The sequence below is a fragment of the Pongo pygmaeus genome, chromosome 1, assembly GCF_028885625.2.
Source record: "Pongo pygmaeus isolate AG05252 chromosome 1, NHGRI_mPonPyg2-v2.0_pri, whole genome shotgun sequence".
Lineage (NCBI taxonomy): Eukaryota > Metazoa > Chordata > Mammalia > Primates > Hominidae > Pongo > Pongo pygmaeus.
Window position 1 is genome coordinate 192,779,296 of NC_072373.2, and position 27,630 is coordinate 192,806,925.

General features: G+C 45.6%; 1 protein-coding gene across 5 annotated transcripts in view; it reads left to right on the forward strand.

Annotated features, from left to right (window-relative positions):
• INPP5B (inositol polyphosphate-5-phosphatase B) overlaps positions 1-27,630 on the forward strand; it is an 82,538-nt gene that overhangs the window by 14,288 nt on the left and 40,620 nt on the right. For 2 of the 5 annotated variants that reach the window (XM_054494667.2, XM_054494676.2), the window contains one exon: positions 286-426. The exons of 1 other annotated variant lie outside the window; for it this stretch is intronic. In XM_054494667.2, coding sequence (XP_054350642.1) covers positions 286-426 — 141 coding nt within the window. Of the gene's footprint in view, positions 1-285; positions 667-27,630 lie in introns of those variants that run through there. 2 more of the 5 variants (XM_054494658.2, XM_063657426.1) reach the window with 2 other exon arrangements.

The following is a 27,630-nucleotide window of genomic DNA, read 5'->3' on the forward strand; positions in this document are numbered from 1 at the left end:
TAGTTTCCTCCCTCATAAAAGGTGTGTTACGAGGAGTAGGAAAATAATATTTATACGAGGCACAGACCTTGGCACATAGTTACCATGAGGTTCAACGAATGGCGGTGGTCTCTGCCTTGGAATAGTACTTCTGTGTTCACAATTATTCTTGCATTTGAACCTCAGTGCGCACAGAACCCTTCTGTGCGCGAGAGAAACAGGGCCGGAGTCTCTCGGGATAATACAATCATGCAGAGCCGGCTCTTCAAGCCCGTGACTCAGTCTGCCCCATTTGTTCCTGCACAGGCTTCGATTCTGCGACCCGGGATCCTGAATTCCTATGGCTGTCTCGGTATAAGTGCGCAGAGCTGGAGCTGGAGATGCCAACGCCGCGCGGTTGTAACTCGGACCTAGATACCTGGCCAGGGTACGCGACAATTGGCGGAGGCAGGTATCCGTCCCGGAAGGAACGGTGGCGATTGGAGGAGGCCCGGCCACAGGGGGCGGGCTCCGTTCTGTTTTGGGGCGGAGCGATGGAGAAAACAGGGTTTCGATTGATGGAGCGGGCACACGGGGGCGGGTTCGTCTGGGGGCGGAGCGCGCGGGACGGGCGGCGGGATGAGGCGCTTGAGGAAGCAGGCAGGGAAATGTCTGCCGCCGCCGGCTCTCGGGAGCGTAACTCTGCAGGTCCGGCGGGCGGCGGGAAGCTGGGCTGGGGAGCTGGGCCGGGGGCGGCGGTGGGCCCGGCCCTCGGGTGGGCAGGGTCGGCGGTTTGGCCAGTGGACGCTCGGGGCGAAGACCAAAGTCCTGGTGGCTCTCTGGAGGCGGGGACACTGGGGCAGAAGTTCTGTGATGTTCTTCTCAGGCGTGCGTGACGAGGGTAGGCGGGTGGGAATGGGGCACTCGGGAATCCGGAGGCTGGGGTTTTAGTACAGCTCCGTTCCGAACTCGCTGTGTGACCTCGGGCCACTCGCTGCCCCTCTCTGGGTCTGTTTCTCCATCTGAGCTTGCTCTTCAATCCTGACCTTCCGAGTTTGTCGCGTGGGGCGGGTGGGGGAGCGGTGCCCTGCCTACGATAGAGTCTTCCTTTGGGTGAGGTATGGTATGTGTTGGGGCTCTGTCAGTTCTCAGCCCCTGTGATGATAGCGCAGTGTACAGGGCTGGAGTCTTGGGGAGCCCTGTCTACTCTGGGACTAGAGGCCAGGATGAAGTTACAGGTTATAAAGGGACTAGGTTTTTTCCCACCCAGCGGTTGGTGGATAATGGGTTTTTTCCCACCCAGCGGTTGGTGGATAATGGGGAGCACAGAAGGCCAGTTGCTGAGCAGGAGCTTGTCGTTTGGAGATGGGAGGCTCAGGGCTGAAATTTGGGTGAGTCCGTTCTCTGGGAGGACCTGCAGACCTGTCTTTTTTTGTCCAGCTCCAGGGTTTTCTGCAAGGGCCCCTGGTGCTTTTTTCCCCTGGGTGTGTCCGTGAGGCTCCATTTATGTGTGAGCTTTAGCATGACCCCTAGTACCTATTTGTGACAGTCATTTGCCAGCAGTGAAGAGCCTGTCAAGTAGCTGTGTAAAGTGTGGGCCAGCCCTCCACTTGCTCTTACAAGGCTTGGAAACTATGAGGGGCAGGGAGGAGTGGCATGTTGCACAAGAGTTTGTAAAATGAGAGGAAACGAGGTGAGCAGAGGACTTCCTCGCTGCTTGTTTCTCCTTCATTGCAGTCACCACAAGGTGCGATTGAAGCGCCTGATGGTGCTGATAGTTTGCATCTTCCTTGGGCTTATCTCAGAGTTCACTATCACTTGAGTTTCCGTGACATTCTGGGCTATGGTGCTGGGATGGGTGAGAGTTTAAGAGCACGTCATCTCCTTGCCCCTTCACAAGAGACTGCCAGAATCCAGACAATTGGCGGAGGACAAGGCCAATGGCAGCAGAAAGAGGTGGGTGCTGTGTTCTCAGCCAGTACACCAGAGCCAGGCCATGCAGGCACTTCATTCCCTTAGTCTTCTATGACAAGTCAGGCCAGCCAGCTCTGAAGCCAGTTAGCTGCCCCGACTGAGAAATGTGCAGGGATCTCAATCTTTCATTTCCTTTCAAAAAACAGAGACTAGCCATATGCTGGAGAGGAATTATTGTTACGGTTTCGGTTTTATTTTTATTTTAAAATAATTTGAAAGCTGAGCATGGTGGCGCATACCTGTAGTCCCAGCCACTTGGGAGGCTGAGGTGGGAGGCTTGAGCCCAGGAGTTTGAGGGTGATGTGCACTATGATTGATCCTGTGAATTAGTTGCTGCACTCCAGCCTAGGCAACATAGTGAGACTGTCTCTAAAATAAATAAATAAATAGTTTTAAAAATTTTGTCAGCCAGGCGTGGTGACTCATGCCTGTAATCCCAGCACTGTGGGAAGCTGAGGGGGGCGGATCACCTGAGGTCAGGAGTTCGAGACCAGCCTGGCCAACGTGGTGAAACCCCGTCACTACTAAAAATACGAAAATTAGATGGGCGTGGTGGCAGGTGCCTGTAATCCCAAGTACTCTGGAGGCTGAGGTAGGAGAATTGCTTGAACCCAGGAGGCAGAGGTTGCAGTGAGCCGAGATCGTGCCATTGCATTCCAGCCTGGGAGACAGAGCAAGACTCCATCTCAAAAAAAAAAAAAAAAAAAAAAAAAATTTCTCTTAAAATACCTACAGTAAGTGGGGTGACACTATTAGTTGCTAAGTTGCTCCTGCTAAAATTGGTAAGAAATGGTATCAAGCCCCTCAGTTCTATTTGGGTCATCTGTTTCCAGAGTTATTATGGCCTCAGAGGAGAGTTACATCTTCTATAACAGTTAGGAAGAACCCTTTGGGCTGCCTTTGGATGTCGATACAGGCCCCAAGGGAAACAGAGTAGTAGATTGTTTTTTCCTATATGCATATGATCAAAATACCCACTTTTTGATAGCCTAGAGAACCCAAAACAAACGGTTGCTTAAAAATGCTGTTTCTGGCTGGGCTCGGTGACTCACGCCTTTAATCCCAACACTTTGGAAGGCTGAGGCGGGCAGATCATGAGGTCAGGAGTTCGAGACCAGCCTGGCCAACATGGCGAAACCCTGTCTTTACTAAAAATACAAAAATTAGATGAGTGTAGTGGTGCATGGCTATAATCCCAGGTACTTGGGAGGCTGAGGTAGGAGAATCGCTTGAACCCAGGAGGCAGAGGTTGCAGTGCACTGAGATCGTGCCACTGCACTCCAGCCTGGGAGACAGAGCGAGACTCCATCTCAAAAAGAAAAAAAAAAAAATTTTGTCTTATCGTAATACCTACAGTAAGTGACTGGGTGACACTATTAATTGCTAAGTTGCTCCTGCTAAAATTGGTAAGAAATGGTATCAAACTCCCCAGTTCTATTCGGGTCATCTCTGTTTCCAGAGTTATTCTGGCCTCAGAGGAGAGTTACATCTTCTATAACAGGTAGGAAGAACCCTTTGGGCTGCCTTTGGATGTCGATACAGGCCCCAAGGGAAACGGAGTAGTAGATTTGTTTTTTCCTGTATGCATATGATCAAAATACCCACTACTTGATAGTCTAGAGAAACCAAGGCAAACGGTTGCTTAAAAATGCTGTTTTTGGCTGGGCGCGGTGGCTCATGCCTATAATCCCAGCACTTTGGGAGGCCGAGGTGGGCGGATCACGAGATCAGGAGTTCAAGACCAGGCTGGGCAACATGACGAAATTCCGTCTCTACTAAAAATATAAAAATTAGGCCAGGCACAGTGGCTTATGCCTGTAATCCCAGCACTTTGGGAGGCTGAGGCAGGCGGATCACAAGGTCAGGAGATCAAGACCATCCTGGCTAACACGGTGAAACCCCATCTCTACTGAAAATACAAAAAAAATTAGCTGGGCATGGTAGTGTGCACCTATAGTCCCAGCTACTCGGGAGGCTGAGGCAGGAGAACCGCTTGAACCCGGGAGGCAGAGGTTGCAGTTAGCCGAGATCACACCACTGCACTCCAGCCTGGGCGAGACTCCATCTCAAAACAAAACAAAACAAAAAACCCCAAAAAAACAGAACTTAGCTGAGCATGGTGGCAGGCACCTGTAATCCCTGCTACTTGGGAAGCTGAGGCAGGAGAATCAGTTGAACCCAGGAGGTGGAGATTGCAGTGAGCCGAGATCGCGACATTGCACTCCATGCACTCCAGTCTGGGCAACAAGAGCAAGACTCTGTCCCCCCCCCCCGAAAAAAAAAGCTGTTTTTGATGCACGGCAGGAGAAACAAAGGCACCCCTCAGGAGCTGGCAGTCTGACTGAGAGGGGTCTGATAATACGTAGATAGAGGTAAGAGAGTATAGGGTTGGCCCAGCAGGACAGTGTTCCTTGTAGCGTGAGCCAAGGGCATAGAGCACCTTCGAGGCCCAGGCATTTTGGGGGACAGGTGAATCTGGTCTTCATTCCTTGCCTTTGCATTAATAGAGATAGGAATGATCTTTGATGATTCTTTCAAAATGTCCTTTCTTTTCTTTGATTTGTCTCTGCTGAATTCAGGAGTGTTAGGTTGAGCTTGGTAGAGATTATAGTAGAAAAACGAGGACGGGCACGGTGGCTCACGCCTGTAATCCCAGCACTTTGGGAGACTGAGGAGGGCGGATCATGAGGTCAGGAGATCGAGACCATCCTGGCTAACATGGTGAAACCCTGTCTCTACTAAAAATACAAAAAAATTAGCTGGGCATGGTGGTGGGCACCTGTAGTCCCAGCTACTTGGGAGGCTGATGCAGGAGAATGGCGTGAACTCGGGAGGCAGAGCTTGCAGTGAGCTGAGATTGCGCCGCTGGACTCCAGCCTTGGTGACAGAGCGAGACTCCGTCTCAAAAAAAAAGAAAAATGAAATGAAGCTAGTTTCAGACTGGAATCCATGTCTTCAGGTTCAGACCAGTGTCTAGGAGCTAAGTTGTGGTGTTGAAGTCAGGTAATGCTTTTGGTTGAGTGGCAGCTTGTTCACGTGATTCTCTTGCCAAGCCCAGCTTGCACTGACATTAGATTGGTAGTTGAATCGGTAGATTGGTAGGAGTCTTTCTGCTTCTGCACTTATTTAACTGCTCTTTTTTTTTTTTTTTTGAGACGGAGTCTTGCTGTGTCACCAGGCTAGGAGTGCAGTGGCACGATCTTGGCTCACTGCAACCTCCACCTCCCGGGTTCAAGCAATTCTCCTGCCTTAGCCTCCCGAGTAGCTGGGACTACATGCATGCACCCGCACACCACCACACCCAGCTAATTTTTGTATTTTTAGTAGAGATGGTGTTTCACCTTGTTGGCCAGGATGGTCTCCATCTCCTGACCTCGTGATCTGCCCGCCTTGGCCTCCCAAAGTGCTGAGATTACAGGCGTGAGCCACCGCGCCTGGCCTCACTGTTCTTAACATCTTTTTTTCTTTTCTCTTTTTTCTTCCTAACCACTGGATGACCAGGGATGCTGTTAACTTCCTTGTGCAGCTTTTTCTTTCCTTAAAAAGAGTGAAGTCTGATTTGGGAGAAATACCTCATTATTTCCATCTAGCAACTGAAGTTGCTCTTATTCAGAAAACCCCATTGAGGATCTTGCACAGGGCCCAGTACTTATCCAAGTCTGTCTGTAAAATGTTCACCTGCATTGCATCCTGGGTACATGCAAAACCTGGAGCTGTGTTCTGGAGGGTTTTGAACTATGCACTAAAAAGGAAATGGCTACTCAGAAGTCCCACAGGGGCCATTCTGGGCTATTTTAACAAAGCAGTAATAGCAAATACATTTTGGTTTTTTTTAATCCAAAGTTGATTAGAAATGAGCCAGCTTCGCCGGGCGTGGTGGCTCACGCCTGTAGTCCCAGCACTTTCAGAGGCTGAGGTGGGCAGATCACAAGGTCAGGAGTTCAAGACTATCCTGGCCAACGTGGTGAAACCCCATCTCTACTAAAATACAAAAAATTAGCTGGTGGTGGCGTGTGCCTGTATCCCAGCTACTCGAGAGGCTGAGGCAGGGGAATCACTTGAACCTGGGAGGCGGAGGTTGCAGTGGGCTGAGATCATGCCACTGCATGCCAGCCTGATGACAGTGAGACTCCGTCTCAAAAAAAAAAAAAAAAAAAAAAAAAGAAATTAACCAGCTTTGTAGTAACTCAAATTTAAAAGGGGATGTGTTTTAAGTATTTTTTCTTCTGGACCCAGGAAACAAAGTATTAAAGTCTGTCAGGCCAGTGAAAGGAAATGAATGCTCTTTATATCTCAGGGTAACATAAAGGGTAACCTAGTTTACCAGAGTAGAAGCCAGAGAGCATGTTAGCTAAATAGCCCCCCGGGTGGTTTTCTCTCTCACCCTCTCTTTCATCTTGTTTTGTCAGTACTAATAGCTAAAACTTGTGTGACCAACATATCCTTTTAGCATGGAGAAAATAAATTTGCTTTTGTTGATCTTAGAGAACAAATATTGCCCATCATTTCCACTATTGTGGGAAGCTCTGCAGGCTCCTTAAGTAACTTATTTTAAGTCACTTTGTTTCCTTAAACAAAAGAGAACTGTATTCGTTTTTCTTCTTCCTTTTGTTATTCCCCTCTCCATTTTCCTTCTTTGGGCCATTTAACCCAGTTTTATATTTCCAGTACAAGAGAACTCCCTAAAGATTCTTTTTTTCTTCTGAAAACAGTTTGTTTTGGAACTCTACAGTGATTGTTGAGAGCAAGTGAGGTGACCCACAAACACTCAGTTAGAAGTGGAGCTTTGAACAGAAAAATCCTCAGGGAGGGACAGTTCAGGAAGAGGGAGGCATCAATATGTTTATTAGAGGAAAGATACTGTACTGTTGGAGGATAGATGCTAGCTGACTTGCATGTTTTTCTTTGCTACTTAAAATATACTGTTAGCCTGGCACAGTGGTGCGTACCCGTAGTCCCAGCTACTCAGGAGGCTGAGGCAGGAGTCTTGCTTGAGGAGTTCCAGACCAGCCTGGGCAACATAGCGATATCTCTGCATTTATATATATATATATGTAAAATAAATTACGCTCTAACAGTTTTGTTATTGGTGATCCATACATGAACTGAAGCTAGCAAATATGAATGAGAAGAGACTTTCTTTCTTGGAATGCCAATGATGAGAATTTAAACAAAGTGAATGTCAAGAGGCCTGGACATTTTTCTTTTTCTTTTCTTCATGGTTCCTTGGTGCACTATTACTTTCTCTTTTTGTTTTTATTTATTTTCATTTTTATTTTTATTTATTTTTTTGAGACGGAGTCTCACTCTGTCACCCAGGCTGGAGTGCAGTGGTGTGATCTCTGCTCACTGCAGCCTCCGCCTCCTGGGTTCAAGCAGTTCTCCTGCCTCAGCCTCCCGAGTAGCTGAGATTACAGGCATGTGCTACCACGTCTGGCTACTTTTTGTATTTTCAATAAAGACGGGGTTTCAACATGTTGGCCAGGCTGATCTTGAACTCCTGATTTCAGGTGATCTGCCCACCTTGTCCTCCCAAAGTGCTGGGATTATAGGCATGAGCCATCATGCCTGGACTAATTTTTGTATTTTTAGAAGAGACAGGGTTTCACCGTGTTGGCCAGGCTGGTCTTGAACTCCTGACTTCAAGTGATTCCCCTGCCTTGGCCTCCCAAAGTGCTGGGAGCCACCATGCCCAGCCTCTTTTTGTTTTTAGAGACGAGATCTCCCTGTGTTGCCCAGGCTGGTCTCAAACTCCTGACCTCAAGTGATCTTCCCACCTCTGCCTCCTAAAGTGCTGGGATTACAGGCATGAGCCACCGCGCTTGACCTCTTTGTACGATATTAAAAGTGTGTCTCAACTTTCCTCTTAAGTCTTTAAAATGAGAGTGAATGTTTGCCTCCTGGAAAGTCACACAGAACTTAAGCAATGCTAAATTATTTAGACGTGCTTTCATTTGGGAAATACAATTAGAAATGGGAAATGCTGGCCAGCAGTGGTGGCTCATGCCTGTAATCCCAGCACTTTGGGAGGCTGAGGTGGGCGGGTCACTTGAGGCCAGGAGTTTGAGATCAGCCTGGCCAACGTGGCAAAACCCTGTTTCTACTAAAAATACAAAAATTAGTCCGGCGGGGTGGCACATGCCTGTAGTCCCAGCTAGTCAAGAGGCTGAGGTACGAGAATCGCTTGAACCCCGGAGGCAGAGGTTGCAGTGAGCCAAGATCACGCCACTGCACTCCAGCCTGGGCAAGAGTGAGACTCTGTCTCAAAAAAAAAAGAAAAAGAAAAAGAAAAAGAAATGGTAAATGCTCACCTCTGAGAACTGAGAACCTGGCTGCTGTGTTCAGGGTCTATCCTAGGGGGATTTCTTCCTGATAAGAACTGCATTGGCTGGGCACAGTGGCTCAGGCCTGTAATCTCAGCACTTTGGGAGGCTGAGGCGGGTGGATCACCTGAGGTCAGGAGTTTGAGACCAGCCTGGCCAACATGGTGAAAACCTGTCTTTACTAAAAATACAAGAATTAGCCAGGTGTGGTGGCTTGCGTCTGTAATCCGCGTGCCACTTGGGAAGCTGAGACAGGAGAATCACTTGAACCCTGGAGACAGAGGTTGCAGTGAGCAGAGATCATGCCACTGCACTCCAGCCTGGGCACACAGCGAGACTCCATCTCAAGAAAAAAAAAAAAAAGAACTGCACTTGCACTTACTCCTTTCCTCCCTCCATTTTCATATTTCTGAATGTAGTCACTAACAACCTCAAGGTATCCTTGACTCTTCCCTCTGCTCTCATGTCTAATAAGCAAGTTCTGTTCATTTTTTTTTTTCTGCAGTGCCTCTCCTATCTGCCCACATTTCAAAATCCCCCTCATTCACATTGGTATCCTCTTAGCTGAACTGTTGCAGTAGTCTTCTTGTAAGTCTTCCCAACCTCAAGTTTCCCTCTCCCTTAGGGATCTCCTTAGAACATAACTTTGATCGTGTTCTACTATTTTGTATGTGAACTTGAATATTGTACCACTCCCTGTTGCCTGTAGAATAAAGTTCAAATTCCTTAGTATAGTGGTCAAGTCCTGCACTGCCTGACCTCAGCCTGCTTCTCTGGTCTTATCAGCTATAACTTATCTTCATTTCCTTTTACTTCAAACTTGACTGCTTATTATTTCTGGATAAAGCCCTGTACTTTTTCACCTATTTGTTGACTTCTCATTCAGCTACATTTTTGTAAGCTTGAACTTGCTGCTTTTAGCATTTTGCATTCTCTCTCCTTCCCAAATGACAGCCGAATGCCTTGTACATCAGTAGGTGCTCAAAAAATGTCTGTCTCTAGTTGAATTGTAGAGACCCATACAATTTCTAGCCCAAGGTGCTTTGTGGCCTCAACAACTCCTGCCCCCTTCCTCTTTGAGCATGCTCTGCGTCTCTGCGTTGCCCTCCCCCCCTTCCTGGTTTGCTCTTGCCCACTTCTCTTTTAGCTTTATCACCAGACCACAGACAGTTCACAGAAGGCCCACTGAAGGGAAGCCTGAGAAGGAAAAATTCAAGTCATCTCTCCAGGGGCCTATCACCACTAACCAACCTGTTGCCGTAAAGTAATTGCACTGTAGTCTTCATCCTTGAAAGCTAAACTGGTCATATTTAGTCCTTGCCAGCCTAAATTGGATTTGCACAGGGTGCAAATTGGATTTTCAGTCTAGAGCTTACAGGTTTGCTTGGCATGAGATGTGTTTTTAGAGATGTCTGTGTTCATTTTATTTTATTTTATTTATTTATTTTTTTGAGACGGAGTCTCGCTCTGTCGCCCAGGCTGGAGTGCAGTGGCGCGATCTCGGCTCACTGCAAGCTCTGCCTCCTGGGTTCATGCCATTCTCCTGCCTCAGCCTCCCAAGTAGCTGGGACTACAGGTGCCCGCCACCATGCCCGGCTAGTTTTTTATATTTTTTAGTAGAGACGGGATTTCACCGTGTTAGCCAGAATGGTCTCGATCTCCTGACCTCGTGATCCACCTGCCTCGGCCTCCCAAAGTGCTGGGATTACAGGCGTGAGCCACCGTGCCCAGCTTATTTCATTTTTTGAGACGGAGTCTCGCTCTCTCACCCAGGCTGGAGTGCAGTGACATGATCTTGACTCACCTCAATGTCCACCTCCCAGGTTCAAGCAGTTCTCCTGACGCAGCCTCTCAAGTAGCTGGGAATACAGACATGTGCCACCATGCCCGGCTAAATTTTATTTATTTTTATTATTTTTATTTTCATTTTTTTGAGACAGATTCTAACTCTGTCACCTAGGCTAAAGTGCAGTGGCATGATCTCGACTCACTGCAACCTTCACCTCCCATGTTCAAGTGGTTCTCCTGCCTCAGCCTCCCACGTAGCCAGGACTACAGGTGTCTGCCACCACACCCAGCTCATTTTTATTTATTTTTAGTTTTTTGAGACAGTCTTGCTCTGTTGCCCAGGCTGGAGTGCAGTGGCGTGATCTCGGCTCATTGCAGCTTCCACCTCCTGGGTTCAAGCAGTTCTCCTGCCTCAGCCTCCTGAGTAGCTGGGATTACAGGCACCTGCCAGCATGCCCGTTATAGGCGCCCGCCGCCACACCTGGCTAATTTTTGTATTAGTAGAGACGGAGTTTTGCTATGTTGGCCTGGCTGGTCTCAAACTCCTGACCTCAGGTGATCCATCTGCCTTGGCTTCCCAAAGTGCTAGGATTACAGGTGTGAGCCACCATGCCTGGTCTTTATTTTATTTATTATTATTTTTTTAAAAATTTTTGTATTTTTAGTAGAGACAGGGTTTCACCACGTTGGCCAGACTGGTCTTGAACTCCTGACCTCAGGTGATCCTCCTGCCTCAGCCTCCCAAAGTGTGGAGATAACAGGCGTGAGGCACTGTGCCTGGCCCTGTGTTCATTTTAAATGATAGAATCTATGGCACTTCTTTTTAAAGCCGTGAGATATTTGAGAAATGTAAAAGAAATGAAAAAAGAAAACTAAACATGGTTATTTAACTTTGAAGAAAGTAACAAAACAATTTGGGATGGTGGCAAAGCTGAACTGGAAAAAATGGATTTTTTCCATTCTTTTCAATGCCAGGTGCCCTGTGTTATGAATGTCACTCAAAAGTTACCTGCCCTGTGTACTATGTGCTAGGTAAACACTTAGCTCCTTTTTGTTATAACAGTAAAATCCAAACTCCACATGGCGTTTGAAGTCTTACAGTTTAGCCTAAATTTACTACTGTTGTTATCATTATTAGTAGCGCTTACCATTTATTAAGCACTTACTTTGAGTCCATGGGCCTTACACTGTGTCACAAAAATTCCATAAGAGGATCTCTATTAGTTTTATTTATTTATTTATTTTTGAGATGGAGTCTTGCTCTGTCGCCCAGTCTGGAGTGCGGTGGCGCGATCTCGGCCCACTGCAAACTCCACCTCCCGTGTTCACCCCATTCTCCTGCCTCAGTCTCCTGAGTAGCTGGGACTACAGGCGCCTACCACCACGCCCGGCTAATTTTTTGTATTTTTAGTAGAGACAGGGTTTCACCGTGTTAGCCAGGATGGTCTCGATCTCCTGACCTTGTGATCCGCCTGCCTCAGCCTCCCAAAGCGCTGGGATTACAGGCGTGAGCCACCACGCCTGGCCGAGGATCTCTGTTTTTCAATTGGGAAATTGAGGCTTAGAGAGGGTAGGTAACATGCTTGTGATCACTCATCTGGTCATTGGCGGAGTCGAAAATAGAACTCAGGTCACACTTGAACCCTGACTCTTACACTCTTGTTCTTCTTTTTTTTTTTTTTTTGAGACAGAGTCTCACTCTGTTGCCCAGGCTGGAGTGCAATGGTTTGATCTCGGCTCACTGCAACCTCCACCTCCTGGGTCCAAGTGATTCTCCTGTCTCAGCCTCCCAAATAGCTGGGATTACAGGTGCCCGCCACCACACCTGGGTAATATTTGTATTTTTAGTAGAGACAGGGTTTCTCCATGTTGGCCAGGTTGGTCTCGAACTCCTGACCTCAAGTGATCTGCCTGCCTTGGCCTCCCAAAGTGCTGGGGTTACAGGCATGAGCCACCACACCCGGCCACATTCTTCTTTTGTATCCCTAGTGCTTCTCAAATAAAACTTTTCCCTACTTATTTATCCTACTTATTATTACTTGTTTCCAAGCATACCATAATGCCCTATCTTTGTGCTTTTGCTGAAGTTATTTTCTCTGCCAGAAATGCTTTCTGAGCCCCTCGTTTTCTCATCAGTGATATAGTTTATTGGTTGAGAGCACAGACTCTTGGCTCAGATTCCCTGGGTTTGAACCCTGGCTGTGTGCCATTTACTACTGTGTGCTCTTGGGCAAGTTATTTAACCTCTCTGTGTATATCTCCTGGTCTGTAACGTGGACATAATAACAGCACCTACCTCATAGAGTAGTTGTGAGGATAAAATATATGTAAAGTGATTTAAATAGTGCTCGATACGTAGTAAGCCTTAAGTATTTATTCTTTTTTTTTTTTTTTTTTAAGATGTAGTCTTGCTCTGTTGCCCAGGCTGGAGTGCAGTGGCATGATCTTGGCTCACTGCAACCTCTGCCTCCTGGGTCAAGTGATTCTTGTGCCTCAGCTTCCCGAGTAGCTGGGATTATAGGCGCCTGCCACCACGCCTGGCTAATTTTTTTTATATTTTTAGTAGAGATGGGGTTTTGCCATTTTGGCCAGGCTGGTCTTGAACTCCTGACCTCAGGTGATCCACCCACCTCGGCTTCCCAAAGTGCTGGGATTACAGGCACGAACCACTGCTGGCCAAGTATTTGCTCTTAATATTATTAATATTTATAATACTATCATTGTCATCATCAACAGAGCCTGACTTGTATTCTAGGTAGTTGGATCTAGACTGGTTTATTTCCCCATGAATTCTTTGCTAGTATGTAAGGCTCTGTCTCAGACTTAGAGAGCCCGTGGAATGTCCCCCTGGTGGTGTGTACAGGGCATGATGTTGCTGGCAAACATTGAACCTACTCACTTAATCTGGTCAGTTTGAACTGTCAGGTATTCTGAAGCATATGGTTTGCAGGTATTTTGCTCGCATGGTTTTGCAGGTTCTTCCAGTGTGCTGGAAATGGGATGCAAAGGCTGGTGACTGAGAAGATAGGAGGGGACACCTCCTCCTAGACCTGTCTAATAGGTGCTCAGGAAGGGTGGAACGTGATCTCCAACCAGCAGTGACAGCCACACTCCCACATATCCTGTACAGACTGTGCTGATACTTTTGCTTGGTTATCCAAACAGATTTAAACCTTCTATTCACATCGTACTTACCCTTGGGAGTTTATAGTCTCATTGATGATGTTGTCATTATGCATGCAAAATGGGAGGCTGTGGGACTTTGGAGTCAAGCAGATCTGGGTTTTAATGTCAGCTGCACCATTTACTGGCTGTGTGTCCTCGAGCATGTCTGCTATCTGCTCTAGGCCTCAATATCCTTATTTGTAAAATGAGGCTAATAATCAGACACAATGCATGAAGCATTGAACATAGTACCTAACTATGAGAGGTACTTGATAAATGGTAGTCATCATTATTAAAGCAGTGAGGGATTAGGAGTGATGGAGAAGAGGGAGAGGAACAGTTCCTGAATGTCTGCTGTGTACCAGGCATTGTGCTAGATTCATGACCCATGTAGATTGTATTTGTTTATCCTTTTGAGGTCTCCGTAAGTACGGTAGCATTACTTCCATTTTACAAATGAGGAAGCAAATTAAGTAATTTGTTTGAGGTTTCATATGAGGTGATGGATGGAGTCAGTTACATCACCAGCTCTATTTTATTCCAAAGCCCAAGGCATTTTCCAAAACACTCTAATGTTTCTTAAAGTGCCAGACACATTATATAGACAGGAAGACACTCAAAATTCAGAGAAATGACTACTGAGAACTTATGTGGCTGGGGAGGGCTTCATGAAGGAGGAGGTGGGAGTTGAGGCTGGGCTTCGAAGGAGTGGTGGCCAAAAAGTAGGAGGAACTTCATATGAAGGCAGGAGTTTGGATGGCATGTGTGAAGAATCTATCCTTTGAGATCGGGCTGTCTTTGGGTGATGGATTGATGAGGCAGAGTAGAGCCATTTGCAAAAGGCGTCACATGCCAGTTGAACCAGTTTGGGTCTTAACCTGTACAGGAAGATTTAGAGCAGAGAGATGAAATCAGAGTTTAGTCAGGCCAAGTGCAGAGACTAAATGGGTAGGGAGAAGTGGGAAGATCTCTTAGTTGGGAGACTCCTGAGGTAGCAAGTGAGGAGATGGTAGCCTGGAGGAAGGCAGCTGTGAGACTGAAGAAATGGATGACTAACTCTCTCTGGGGGGCCAAGGAGAGAGGTGAGCTGATGGCAAGACTGTACACCTGGCTGATAGGAAGAATGATGGTGCTGGTAATAGGCGGGAGAGCTCAGGGAAAGAGTCCGGAATCAGACTACAGTTTTACCTGGGTCTCACCTGCATACAGAACGTCTTGTAGAAATGCCCAGGGGACAGTGGATGTGCTGAGCTCAGACAGGGCTGGACAGCCCCATTCATAATCAACCAGGATGGCTGGTGGGTTCCTTGTAGAAGAGGAAGAACAAGGTCTAGATTTGCACTGTCCAATATGGTAGTCACTAGCCATGTTTGGCTATTTTATTTATTTATTTATTTATTTATTTATTTATTTATTTATTTATTTTTAAGAGATGGGGTCTTGCTATGTTGATTGACTAGGCTAGTCTTGATCTCCTGGTCCCAAGCCATCCTCCCATCGTGAACTCCCAAAGTGCTGGGATTACAGGCTAAACTTAATTTACGTAAAATAAAATTAAAAACTTCAGTTTTTTGGCTGGGCACAGTGGCTCATGCCTGTAATCCCAGCACTTTGGGAGGCCTAGACAGGTGGATTGCTTGAGGTCAGGAGTTTGATAGCAGCCTGGCCAACATGGTGAAACCGTGTCTGTAGTGAAAATACAAAAATTATCCAGGTGTGGTGGCACATGCCTGTAGTCCCAGCTACTTGGGAGGCTGAGGGAGGAGAATTGCTTGAACCCGGGAGGCAGAGGTTGCAGTGAGCCGAGATCGTGCTACTGTACTTCAGCCTGGGTGACAGAGCGTGACCCTTTCTCAAAAAAAAAAAAAAAAAAAAAAAATATATATATATATATATATATATATATATTTTTTTTTTCCGAGACAGAATCTTGCTTTGTCACCCAGGCAGGAGTGCAGTGGCACGATCTCGGCTCACTGCAACCTCTGCCTCCCGGGTTCAAGCGATTCTCCTGCCTCAGCCTCCCAAGTAGCTGGGATTATCGGCACCCACCACCATGCTCAGCTAATTTTTATATTTTTAATAGAGACGGGGTTTCTCCGTGTTGGCCAGGCTGGTCTCGAACTCCTGACTGCCTGATCCGCTTGCCTCGGCCTTCCAAAGTGCTAGGATTACAGGCATGAGCCACTGGGCCCGGTCTCAAGCCATATTTTAAGTGTTCAATATATATTGGACAACACAGTTATAGAATATTTTCATCATCAAAAAAGTTCTATTGGACAGTACTGGTCTAGGGCTTGGGGAGTACTTAAAAATAACTAGGGGGCCTCAAGGAGGAAATAGAGCAAAAGGAGACAGAAGGAGCAATCGAATGAAGAAATAATATTGCTGCCTCTCAGATGATTCTCAAAACAAATGGGGTATTTCCATTTTGGTTTGAATTTATGTATTTTTTCTTTGTATGATGGCATGTTTTAGAAAAAGCCCAGACTAGCTGGACGCAGTGGTTCATGCCTGTAATCCCAGCACTTTGGGAGGCTGAGGCAGGCGGATCACCTGAGGTCGGGAGTTTGAGACCAGCCTGACCAACATGGAGAAACGCCATCTCTACTAAAAATACAAAATTAGCCGGGCGTAGTGGTGCATGCCTGTAATCCCAGCTACTTGGGAGGCTGAGGCAAGAGAATCGCTTGAACCCGGGAGGCGGAGGTTGTGGTGAGCCGAGATCGTGCCATTGCACTCTAGCCTGGGCAACAAGAGCAAAACTCTGCCTCAAAAAAAAAAAAAAAAAAGAAAGAAAGAAAAAGCCCAGACTGCAGTGGCTCATGCCTGTAATCCCAGCATTTTGGGAGGTCGAGGTGGGCGGATCACTTGAGGTCAAGAGTTCGAGACCAGACTGGGCAAGATGGCAAAACCCCATCTCTACTAAAAGTTCAAAAATTAGCCTGGTATGGTGGTGGGTGCCTGTAATCCCAGCTACTTGGGAGGCTAAGGCACAAGAATCGCTTGAACCTGGGAGGCAGAAGTTGTAGTGAGCCAAGATTGCCCCACTGAACTGCAGCCTGGGCGACAGAGTGAGACTCCATCTCAAAAAAAAAAAAAAGAAAAAAGAAAAAGAAAAACCCAGACGCCAGTTCAGTGGTAGGCCTGGCTACAGGACTTTAAAATCAAGGCCTTGCTGCCTATCTTTGTTTCATAGGTCTGGGCCTTCAACAGATCTTATTTGGCTTCTAGAACACCTCTTGGTCATGCAGTGAGGGATACCCTCAAGTTAACCATGGGAAAAGAAGACAGCAGTCGTATGAGGCAGACACTTGTTATCTTATTCACATGAGGAAGCAGATGCTTAGAGAAGTTAGATAACTTTCTCAATACGTGTCTTTGACTCCAAAGCCTGTGTATGTATATAAAACACAAAAAACATGTTATTATAGCTAACTATAGGAAATACATATAAGCAAAAAGAAAAAGAAATCTAATCACTGAGAAATGACTACTGTTAACATTTTGCTGTACACCCTTCCAGACTTTCCATGTGTCTGTGTGTGGGTCCATACAAATACAGCATATGTGAATATTTATAAGTGTGGTATCTATGCACATAGACATATACTCCAGTCCTTTCTAATGCATATAGGTATTGTCAGGCCATGCTCATTAACTACCATCCTCAATCCCTTATCAGCAGTTCTGAAGTCCTGAAAACTCTGAAGGCTGGAACAAATTTTTCTTGTAAGTTTGACCCAAGCTCAATTTGGCAGTAAGACTTGCTTGAACTGACATGAGACTATTTATAGTCTTTGTTTATCTCACTCAGTATTACTCTTCATAAGTTATACTGTGGAAATATGAAAGCTTTTGATTAACTGGGTATTGCCTCAGACCCTGCTGGGGATGTTATGTAGTATTTGATACAGGTAACGTGTTATCTTCCTAAAATCCCCCACATTCTGAGTTCCAAAATGCACTTGGCCCAAGAGGCTTCAGATAAGGGCGTATGGGTTTATATTAGGCTGTGTTGCTGCTTGGGCTGAGGAAGGCACCTCGAGGGTCAACACTGTCTATTTAGTGAGGCATGTGAGAGTTTTGGTTCTACACAATATGCAGTACAAAGCACAGAATTTGCAAGAAAAATAGAACACTTGCACTTTTACACATCTCAATCAAGCTGCAGTTGTTACTGTAGCTTGTTGACTTACTAGGTAGGCTGCTCCTGGGGAAATGGTTTCAATTGTCGGCATGAAAGGTGGTCAATGAGAGTACACAGAAAAATCACACTGAGCTTAATCTGCCTGGGGGTTGTTTGTTTAGGGTGTGTTTACTGACTGCCTGGTGTGTGCATATATTGTGGTGAGCTGGGGCCACAGAGATAGCACATCGGTCCCTGCTTCCAAGAAACTTGTGGTCTAGGTATAGAGGTAAGACAGATAAGAACAGTTAAACCCAGGTATGATCCCATTATCATAATGGAACCATTATCATGCCTTGATGGAGGTAAGCACTGAGTTATGTGAGACTGTAAGGAGAGGGCCAGAGAAAGTTTTTGAAGATAACTCCTGAACTGAGTCTTGAAGGATGAGTTTGTAGTTCATCACATGAAGGTGGAATTGGGATGTGGAAAGATATACCCAGGATCAGGCGTGGAGTGAATAGGCAGTGTGTGAAAAGGTAAGTTTGGTGTGACTGGATTGGGAGGTAAGAGAGAGAAGCTTCCAGTGGGAATGGGAAATGGGGCTGGAGAGGAAGTCTGAAGCTATTTATAAATGTCTTTTCATGCAATACTCAGAGGTTTGGGTTTTGTTCCAAAAATTGTTACCGGAAAGGGGTCCCGAGCCAGACTCCAAGAGAGGGTTCTTGGATCTTGAGCAAGAAATAATTCAAAGCGAATCTATAGAGTAAAGTAAAGGCAAATTTATTAAGAAAGTAAAGGAATAAAGAATGGCTACTCCATAGACAGAGCAGCCCTGAGGGCTACTGGTTGCCGTTTTAATTTTTTAAAATTTCTTGATTACATGCTAAACAAGGGGTGGATTATGTCACGTGCTTCCATGTGAAGAGTCCACCAACAGGCTTTGTGTGAGTAACAAGGCTGTTTATTTCACCTGGGTGCAGGTGGGCTGAGTCCGAAAAAGGAGTCAGCAAAGGGTGGCGGGATTATCATTAGTTCTTATAGGTTTGGGATAGGCGTACAAAGTACATTCTTAAGGGCAGGGAGAATATTACAAAGCACCTTCTTAAGTAGGTGGGGGGAGTAGAATATATCCTCTCAGGGTGGGGCAGGAACAAATCACAATGGTGGAATGTCATCAGTTAAGGCTATTTTCAGTTCTTTTGTGGATCTTCAGTTGCTTCAGGCCATCTGGATGTATACGTGCAGGTCACGGGATATGATGATTTAGCTTGGGCTTAGAGACCTGACATTCCTATCTTCTTATATTAATAAGAAAAACAGAACGAAATGATGGTGAAGTGTTGGGGCGGTGAAAATTTTTTAGGGGCGGTATGGAGAGATAATGAGCGATGTTTCTCAGGGCTGCTTCGAGCGGGATTAGGGGCAGCATGGGAACCTACAGTGGGAGAGATTAAACTGAAGAAAGATTTTGGGGTAGGAGGCGATATTGTGGGGTTGTTAGAAAGAGCATTTGTTATATAGAATGATTGGTGATGGCCTGGATGCGGTTTTTTAAGAATTGGGAAACTAAACGGAAGACACAAGGTCCTAATAAGAGAAGGAGAAAAACAGGTATTAAAGGACTAAGAATTGGGAGGACCCAGGATATCCAATTAGAGAGTGCCCAAGGGGGTTCAGCGTAATTATTTGATTGGTTGGCGAGTTTTGGGGCTCTATCCTTGAGTTTTTTTATGTTGTCATATATCAGGCCAGATTGATTTAGGTAAAAACACTCTTCATTTAAAAAATGTTTTTTGTTGTTTTTGTTTTTGTTTTTTGAGACAGAGTCTTGCTCTGTTGCCCAGGCTGGAGTGCAGTGGTGTGATCTCGGCTCACTGCAAGCTCCGCCTCCCAGGTTCACACCATTCTCCTGCCTCAGCCTCCCAAGTAGCTGGGACTACAGGCACCCGCCACCACGCCCAGCTAAGTTTTTGTATTTTTAGTAGAGACAGAGTTTCACCGTGTTAGCCAGGATGGTCTCGATCTCCTGACCTTGTGATCCTCCCGCCTCAGCGTCCCAAAGTGCTGGGATTGCAGGCGTGAGCCACCACGCCTGGCCCAGAGTCCCCTTTTTTTTAGCAGTGAGTAAGTCGAGGCCTCGGTGATTTTGGAGGAAAGAGAAACGCAAAACCAGCAATTGTTTGTTAAAGAAGGCTTAGAAACAGCTAGGAGAGAGTGAGTGAGATTGATAGTGTGGTGGAGATAGCTGGGGAGAGGTAGAGGGTGGCATAAGAATGGGAATGAGAATAAGAGTGAGTATAAAAGTAAAGAATAGGACTTCATCAGGGTAAAAGTATTGGAGGGTGCCCTGGCAGCAAAGTTCATCTATCCACTCTAAGAGGGAGTCAAGAGTGGTGGATTGGGGATAGTACCAGGAGATGTCCACTACAATGGTTTGGAGGAAAAGTGTAAACTGGCAGTGTAAACAAGGGCAAGGCATTTACAAATAGTTGAGAATGGTGAATAGGAGTATGACTAGGCAGAAGATAGTAGGGATGACAAGTTTTTGGGGCACAGTCCAAGTAGTGGGGGTGACTGCGTAAAGCCCTGTTGCAAAAAGTAGGGTAAGGATGAATAGACCTAATAGAATGAAGGGTTGTATTAGGCTCATAAGGGTTATTACTGCTCTTCAGAAATGCGAATAAGTTTAAGGAAAGTAGGGTGAGTACTTGTGACTTCCAGGAGGAAGAGGAGAGATCAGGCTGGCTGTTTGACGGACACAGCTTTATTCTGGCATGATGAACCTAATGGTGGGGGGTCCTGCAGATGAACAGCCATTGGGGTACTATAGATGACTAAGTGGGGTGTCTGGTCCATGGGGGTTGTAGAGTTTGAGGGGTCAGATTCTTAACAAGAACTGATCATCCAGCTAGGATGTCTTCATATGGCTGGGAATCTAGAGTAGGCAAGAGAAGATTAGCAGCCTAGCGAATTTCCTGTCTAGCCTGCTGGAAGACTGGAAGATAGTTGCCTAGAGGGCTGGTGTCTGGGACGAGGTCAGGGCTGAGCAAGAAAGTACATCCATATAAAAGTTCAAATGGACAGTACCCTGTAGCATCTCGAGGACAGGCTCTAATTCTGAGAAGGGCAAAGTACTGTCCAGTCCTGGCCGTGAGGGACAGAAGTTGGAAAGCTAGCTGCTTCTTTAACTACCTTATCAGCATAAGCATTGCCCTGAGCAATGGGATCTGATGTCTTTTGATGGCCCTTGCAGTGAATGACTCCAGCTTCCTTTGGAAGTAAAACAGCCTTGAGAAGAGTTTTTATTAAAGAGGCATTAATGATGGAGGACCCTTGAGTAGTGAGGAAACCTCTTTCTGCCCATATAACAGCATGGTGGTGCAGGATATGGAAGGCATATTTAGAGTCAGTATAAATACTGACGCGTAGTCCTTTTGCAAGAGTGAGGGCCCGAGTTAAGGCAATGAGTTTAGCTTGCTGAGAGGTAGTGGAGGGGGTCAGAGCGGTAGCCTCAATGATAGATGTGAAAGATACTATAGCATAGCCTGCCTTTGCTGGTGAGTGGCGATTAGGCCTGGTGGAACTGCCATCAATAAACCAAGTGTTATCAGGGTGAGGAACAGGAAAGAAGGAAATATGGGGAAATGGAATGAATGTCAGGTGGATCAGAGAGATACAATCATGGGGATCAGGTGTGGTATCCGGAATAATGTGGGAGGCCAGATTGAAGTCTGGGCCAGGAACAATAGTAACTGTGAGAGACTCAACAAAAAGTGAGTATAGCTGAAGGAGCTGAGGGGCAGAAAGTATATGCATCAAGTGTGAGGAGGAAAATAGATTTTGAAAGTTATGGGAACTGTAGAGAGTAAGTGGAGCATAGCTTGTGATTTTGAGGGCCTCTAAAAGTATTAAAGCAGCGGCAGCCACCACACGCAGACATGAGGGCTAGGCTAAAAGAGTAAGGTCAAGTTGTTTGGACAGAAGGGCTACAGGGTGCGGTCCTGGCTCTTGTGTAAGAATTCCGACCACACAGCCCTGCACTTCAGCTGTGTGTAATGAAAAAGCTTGGGATGAGTTAGGGAGCGCTAGTGTGGGAGCATCTTTTAGGGCTGTTTTTTAAGGAATGGAAAGGGGAGTGGGGAAAGGATTTAGGATTTATGGGGTCAGCTAGGTTTATCTAGAACAGAATAATGGGTTGTGGAGGGAGGTATTGAGGATAGGAGAATATATGGCTTTGGTACCACAGGGTGGATAGGCAAGACAATTTGGTTGATAGGGTGCAGATCCTGAACTAACCTGTAAGACTTGTTTAGTTTTTGGACAGGTGAAATGGGGAAATGTAAGGAGAGTTTATAGGCTTTAAAAGGCCATGCTGTAACAGGTGAGTGATAACAGGCTTTAATCCTTTTAAAGCATGCTGTGGGATGGGATATTGGCATTGAGCAGGGTAAGGGTGATTAGGTTTTAATGGGATGGTAAGGGGTGCATCATCCGTTGCCAAGGAGGGAGTAGAGGTGTCCTATACTTGTGGATTAAGGTGGGGAGATACAAGGAGAGGATGTGAAAGAGGCTTTGAACTGGGGGAAAAGGAGGCAATGAGGTGTGGCTGTAGCCCAGGAATAGTGAGGGAAGCAGATAATTTAGTTAAAATGTCTCAACCTAATAAGGGAGCTGGGCAGGTGGGGATAACTAAAAAGAAGTGCATAAAAGAATGTTTTCCAAGTTGGCACCAGAGTTGGGGAGTTTTAGGAGGTTTAGAAGCCTGGCCATCAATACCCACAAGCCTGGCCATCAATACCCACAACAGTTATGGAGGCAAGGGAAACATGCCCTTGGAAAGAAGGTAATGTGGAGTGTGTAGCTTTCATATTGATTAAGAAGAGGACGGACTTACCCTCCACTGTAAGAGTTACCCAAAGCATCTGTTATAGTCCTGTAGGCTTCCAAGGCGATCGGGCAGTGTCAGTCTTCAGCCGCTAAGCTGAGACGATCTGGGAAGGAGTCAGTCAGAGAGCCTTGGGCCAGAGTTCCAGGGACTCTGGGAGTGGCTGCTGGGTGAGTTGGACAGTCCGATTTCCAGTGGGGTCCTGCACAGATGGGACATGGCTTAGGAGGAATCCCGGGCTGTGGGCATTCCTTGGCCCAGTGGCCAGATTTCTGGCACTAGAAGCAAGATCCTGGGGAGGCGGTCCTGGAGGAATGCCTGTCCCCTGAGGTTTAGGCATTTTGAAGTTCTTGTGTGCTGGAGATGTAGCTGGGGTTTCTCTCACAGCGGAGGCAAATAATTGCAACTCTTCTGTATTATTGTACACCTTGAAGGCGAGGTCAGTTAAGTCCTGTTGGGAGGTTGAGGGCCAGAATCTAATTTTTGGAGCTTTTTCTAATGTTGGGAGCGGGTTGGGTAATAAAATGCATATTGAGAATAAGACAGCCTTCTGGCCCCTCTGGGTCTAGGGCAGTAAAGCATCTAAGGGTTGTTGTCAGACGGGCCATGGACTGAGCTGTGTTTTCATATTTGATGAAAAAGAGCCTAAACGCTAGCTGATTTGGGAGAGGTTGGATAAAGAAAAAGGAGGATTAACCTTGGCTGTGCCTTCAGCTCCAGCCACCTCTCTGAGAGGAAATTGTTGGGCAGGTGGGGGAGGGCTGGTCGTGGAATGAAACTGTAAGCCAGACCGGGTGTGAGGAGGGGAGGTAATAGAAGGGTTATGGGTGGGGGAACAGAGGCTGAAGAAGAGTTGGGACCTGGCTTGGCCTGGCAAGGAGCAGCCTGGGGAGGAGGGGAGAGGTCAGATGGGTCTGTAGAAAAGGAGGATTCCCAGGAGTCAGAGCTTGGGGTGGAGACTGAAGGAACAGACAGGAGAGAAAGAAGAAAGCTTTGGGATGAATCTCATTGGGAACAGAGATTAGGAAGGGACCGATGTGTAAAAGAATGCCTGGACGTCAGGTACCTCAGACCATTTGCCCATTTTATGACAGGAATTATCTAGATCTTGTAGTATGGAAAAATCGAAAGTGTCGTTTTCTGGCTATTTGGAATCATTGTCAAGTTTGTATTGGGGCCAGGCAGTGTTGTAGAAGAAAATAAGACGCTTAGATTTTAGGTCAGGTGTGAGTTGAAGAGGTTTTAAGTTTTTGAGAACACAGGCTAAAGGCGAAGAAGGGAGAATGGAGAGTGGAAGGTTGCCCATAGTGAAGGAGGTAAGTTTAAAGAGAAAGGTAGAGACATGGAAAAGTGGGTGGGTGAGCAGCCAAAGCAGGCATCCCTGCAATTGACTTACCACCAAGGGAATGTGGGTGAAGGACTAAGGCAGGTGTCCCCGCAGTGATCAGACACCAGTGGAGTGTGGGTGAATAATCAGGCAGGCATCCACACAGTGATTAAACACCAAGGGAAGACTATCTTCCCGAGTCCGTGACCGGCGCCAGAGTTTTTGGTCCACAGATAAAATGTGTCTCCTTGTCTCTACTAGAGAGGAAAAAGAATTGGAATTGGAAGGATAGGGAGATTGAAGGGTAGCAAGAGAGGAAGATTGAAGGGTAGCAAGAGAGGCAGGAGAAGAGTGAAAAGACTGCTTACCCGATTTGAAATTGGTGAGATTTTCCTTGGGCTGGTTGGTCTGAGGACCTGAGGTCATGGAGTGAGGGTGAGGACAGGGGACTGGTCTCCCGAAGGAGTCCTCCTGTCCTGGGTTTTGGCACAAAATGTCACATGCATCCGTGTGAAGAGACCACCAACAGGCTTTGTGTGAGCAACAAGGCTGTTTATTTCACCTGGGTGCAGGTGGGCTGAGTCCGAGAAAGGAGTCAGCAAAGGTTGGTGGGGTTATCATGTTTTTATAGGTTTGGGATAGGTGTACAAAGTACATTCTTAAGGGCGGGGGAGAATATTACAAAGTACTTTCTTAAGGGCAGGGGGGAACATAGCCTATCAGTTAGGGTGGGGCAGGAACAAATCACAACTGTGGAATGTCATCAGTTAAGGCTGTTTTCAGTTCTTTTGTGGATCTTCAGTTGCTTCAGGCCATCTGGATGTATACATGCAGGTCACATGGGATATGATGGCTTAGCTTGGGCTCGGAGGCCTGACAGATTATTCATGCCTCCCCTTTTAGACCATATAGGGTAACTTCTTGACATTGCCATGGCATTTGTAAATTGTCAAGGTGCTGGAGGGAATGTAGCAATGAGGACGAGGTGGGTCACTCTCATGGCCATCTTGGTTTGGTGGGTTTTAGCAGGCTTCTTTACTTGAGCATGTTTTATCAGCAAGGTCTTTATGACCTGTGCCTTGTGCTGACCCTCACATCTCATCCTGTGACTTAGAATGCCTAACTGTCTGGGAATGCAGCCCAGCAGGTCTTAGCCTTATTTTACCTGGCCCCTATTCAAGATGGAGTTACTGTGGTTCAAACGCTTCTGCTATTTCTCCCTCCCTTTTATAAAAGAACCCTTAATCATAAGGGTTGCAGAGGGATGAAAATCCATTTTCTGCAACTTCTTCATGCTGAATAGGGCGATGATATTCCTGCCTAACTATGAGGGTCGCTTGTATTCAGGGTAGAGAGGAGCTCAGTCAGAAAGCAGCAGTATGGCAAGGCCATTCATGTCTCTTGAGTTCCAACAAAAGGTAATATTTGGAAGATTAATAAGTGTTCAATTTAAGAAAACATTCAGTAAGCTTATCGTGCGTTTCTACACAAAGAGTACAACAGCAATGTATTCCACAACAGTAAAGCAAAATAAGTGAAATTATTCCAAATAAACTAAATTAGAAGGCTTTTCATGAACTGGGCAACTGTTGGAACCAAGCTGATATGGGATTGCTAGCTGATTCCAATATATGCCCAGAATTAGAATATTGATCCAGATTTTTATATTACCTATATCTCTTGTTTCTTCTGAGCTGCAGCCAGAGATCACTAGTTGGTTAATAGAAATAAGTAGGGTCAGTCTAAATTGCAGGAAAAAACTTAAACACAACTGATGAGACTAGAACCTAATAACCATAGGGTTTTTTTCCTTTCTTTTTTTTTTTTTTGCGACAGAGTCTTACTCTGTTTCCCAGGCTGGAGGGCAGTGGTGCAATCTCGGCTCATTGCAACCTCCACCTCCTGGGTTCAGGCGATTCTCCTGTCTCAGCCTCCCGAGTATCTGGGATTATAGGCACACGCCACCATGCCTGGCAAATTTTTGTATTTTTTTTAATAGAGATGAGGTTTCACCATGTTGGTCAGGCTGGTCTCAAACTGCTGACCTCAAGTGATCCACCCACCTCAGCCTCCCAGAGTGCTGGGATTCCAGGTGTGAGCCACCATGCCCAGTCTAACCATAGTTTTTGAAACATATATATTTTTTTCCCCTCTTTCCAGTCTTTCATTTTTACTAAAGACAAATCATGGTAAGACCGATTTGCTTTATTATACTTGGACTGATTATTTGTATAAAGTACAGCAAGAATAAATATTTTTTAGGATTTTAAAATTGGCTTTGGTGGAAGTCTGCTTCTTAAGAAATCTTAGATAATACTTTTTTAAAGCTGAGCCCAGCCATGGGTTTGTATCCTGAAATACCTGTAAGTTGGGTAAATTTCTCTCCTCTTGAGGTTCCAAGATAACTTGGGGCTTCTGGGCCTGTCAGAAAGTGACATTCTTTAATTACCACAGGTCAAGAACCCTGTACAGAGTCTGTAGCCAATGTATGAGGCCAGTTTTCTCATGGGGCTTTTATTGGCTCTGTTAGTCAAATTTGATTCTTTAAAGGAAAACATACCATTCCAGTCAAAGCCTTGGTAAAATAACCAATTTCTCCAACTGTGTCCTATTGCAAAAAGAAACAGGTTCTTATTGCACTTATGCAAATAATTATATTGCCATAAGTTGAGAATACTCACAAATAGTTTCCAAATTCTGAGAAATTAGGTAGAGTGAAATAAATACGGTCTAAATTTTGTTCACAGGAGTATACTTTACTCAATTTTTAAAAGATGTAAATAGCTCAAAAGAAAAGTTTTCTTGACTCTGAAAAACAAAACAAGGGATCAGCAATGTTTTAACCAAAGTCAAAAAGATTACTTTAGTCTTCTGTTAGTTCAGTCCATGCAATTAACTTCTGTTCTGATTGATATTCATGAACATTTCAGCTTTACATGAGTCCTGAAAGTTTTTCCTCAATTCTAATGTCACAGTCTCCAAAGTTATTAGAAACCTGCATTCAAGAGCACTTTTCAAATTCCTATAGCTGATTAAAACCACCTTTGAAAGAGGATTAAAACAAGACAACAGTTGTCTGTGGATGACAAAACGTTTTAAGACAGCCACAGTCAAAAACACAATTGACAAAGAAATTTGGTTACCACAGTGGCATATAACAATTTTACATAACAATTGTAATTATTAGTAACATACACTAAGTCATGACAGAATTATAGGAGTTTTCCATAATTTTGGAACATATACCAATAACATATTTTTGTTTATTTATTTATTTATTTATTTATTTTTGAGACAGAATCTTGCTTTGTCGCCCAGGCTGGAGTGCAGTGGCACAATGATCTCAGCTCATTGCAACCTCTGGCTCCAGGGTTCAAGCTATTCTTCTGCCTCAGCCTCTCAAATAGCTGGGACTACAGGTGTGCACTACCATGCCTAGCTAATTTTTGTATTTTTAGTAGAGATGGGGTTTCACCATGTTGGCCAGGCTGGTCTTGAACTCCTGACTTCAGGTGATCCGCCTGCCTTGGCCTCCCACAGTGCTGGGATTACAGGCTTGAGCCACCATGCCTGGCCTCAATAACATATTTATACAAATACAGCCCAAAGAAAGCCAAACACTATTTCATATTTGACAATGCTTCCTTTATGATTTATATACCAAATAAGCCAAATTTCACTTTGCATTACTATACTATTAATGTTAAACCCAATTCTTAATAAAACCTTATAGACAAATCTATCCACTTTAATGCCTGACCATAAGGTAAGATTTTCATTAACCTTTTATAACCCTTTACAATTTTTTTTTTTTCTGAGATGGAGTTTTGCTCTTGTTTCCCAGGCTGGAGTGCAATGGCACGATCTTGGCTTACCACAACCTCTGCCTCCTGGGTTCAAGCTATTCTCCTGCCTCAGTCTCCCGAGTAGCTGGGATTACAGGCATGCACCACCACACCTGGCTAATTTTGTATTTTTAGTAGAGATGGGGTTTCTCCTTGTTGGTCAGGCTGGTCTCAAACTCCCGACCTCAGGTGATCCGCCCACCTCGGCCTCCCAAAGTGCTGGGATTACAGGC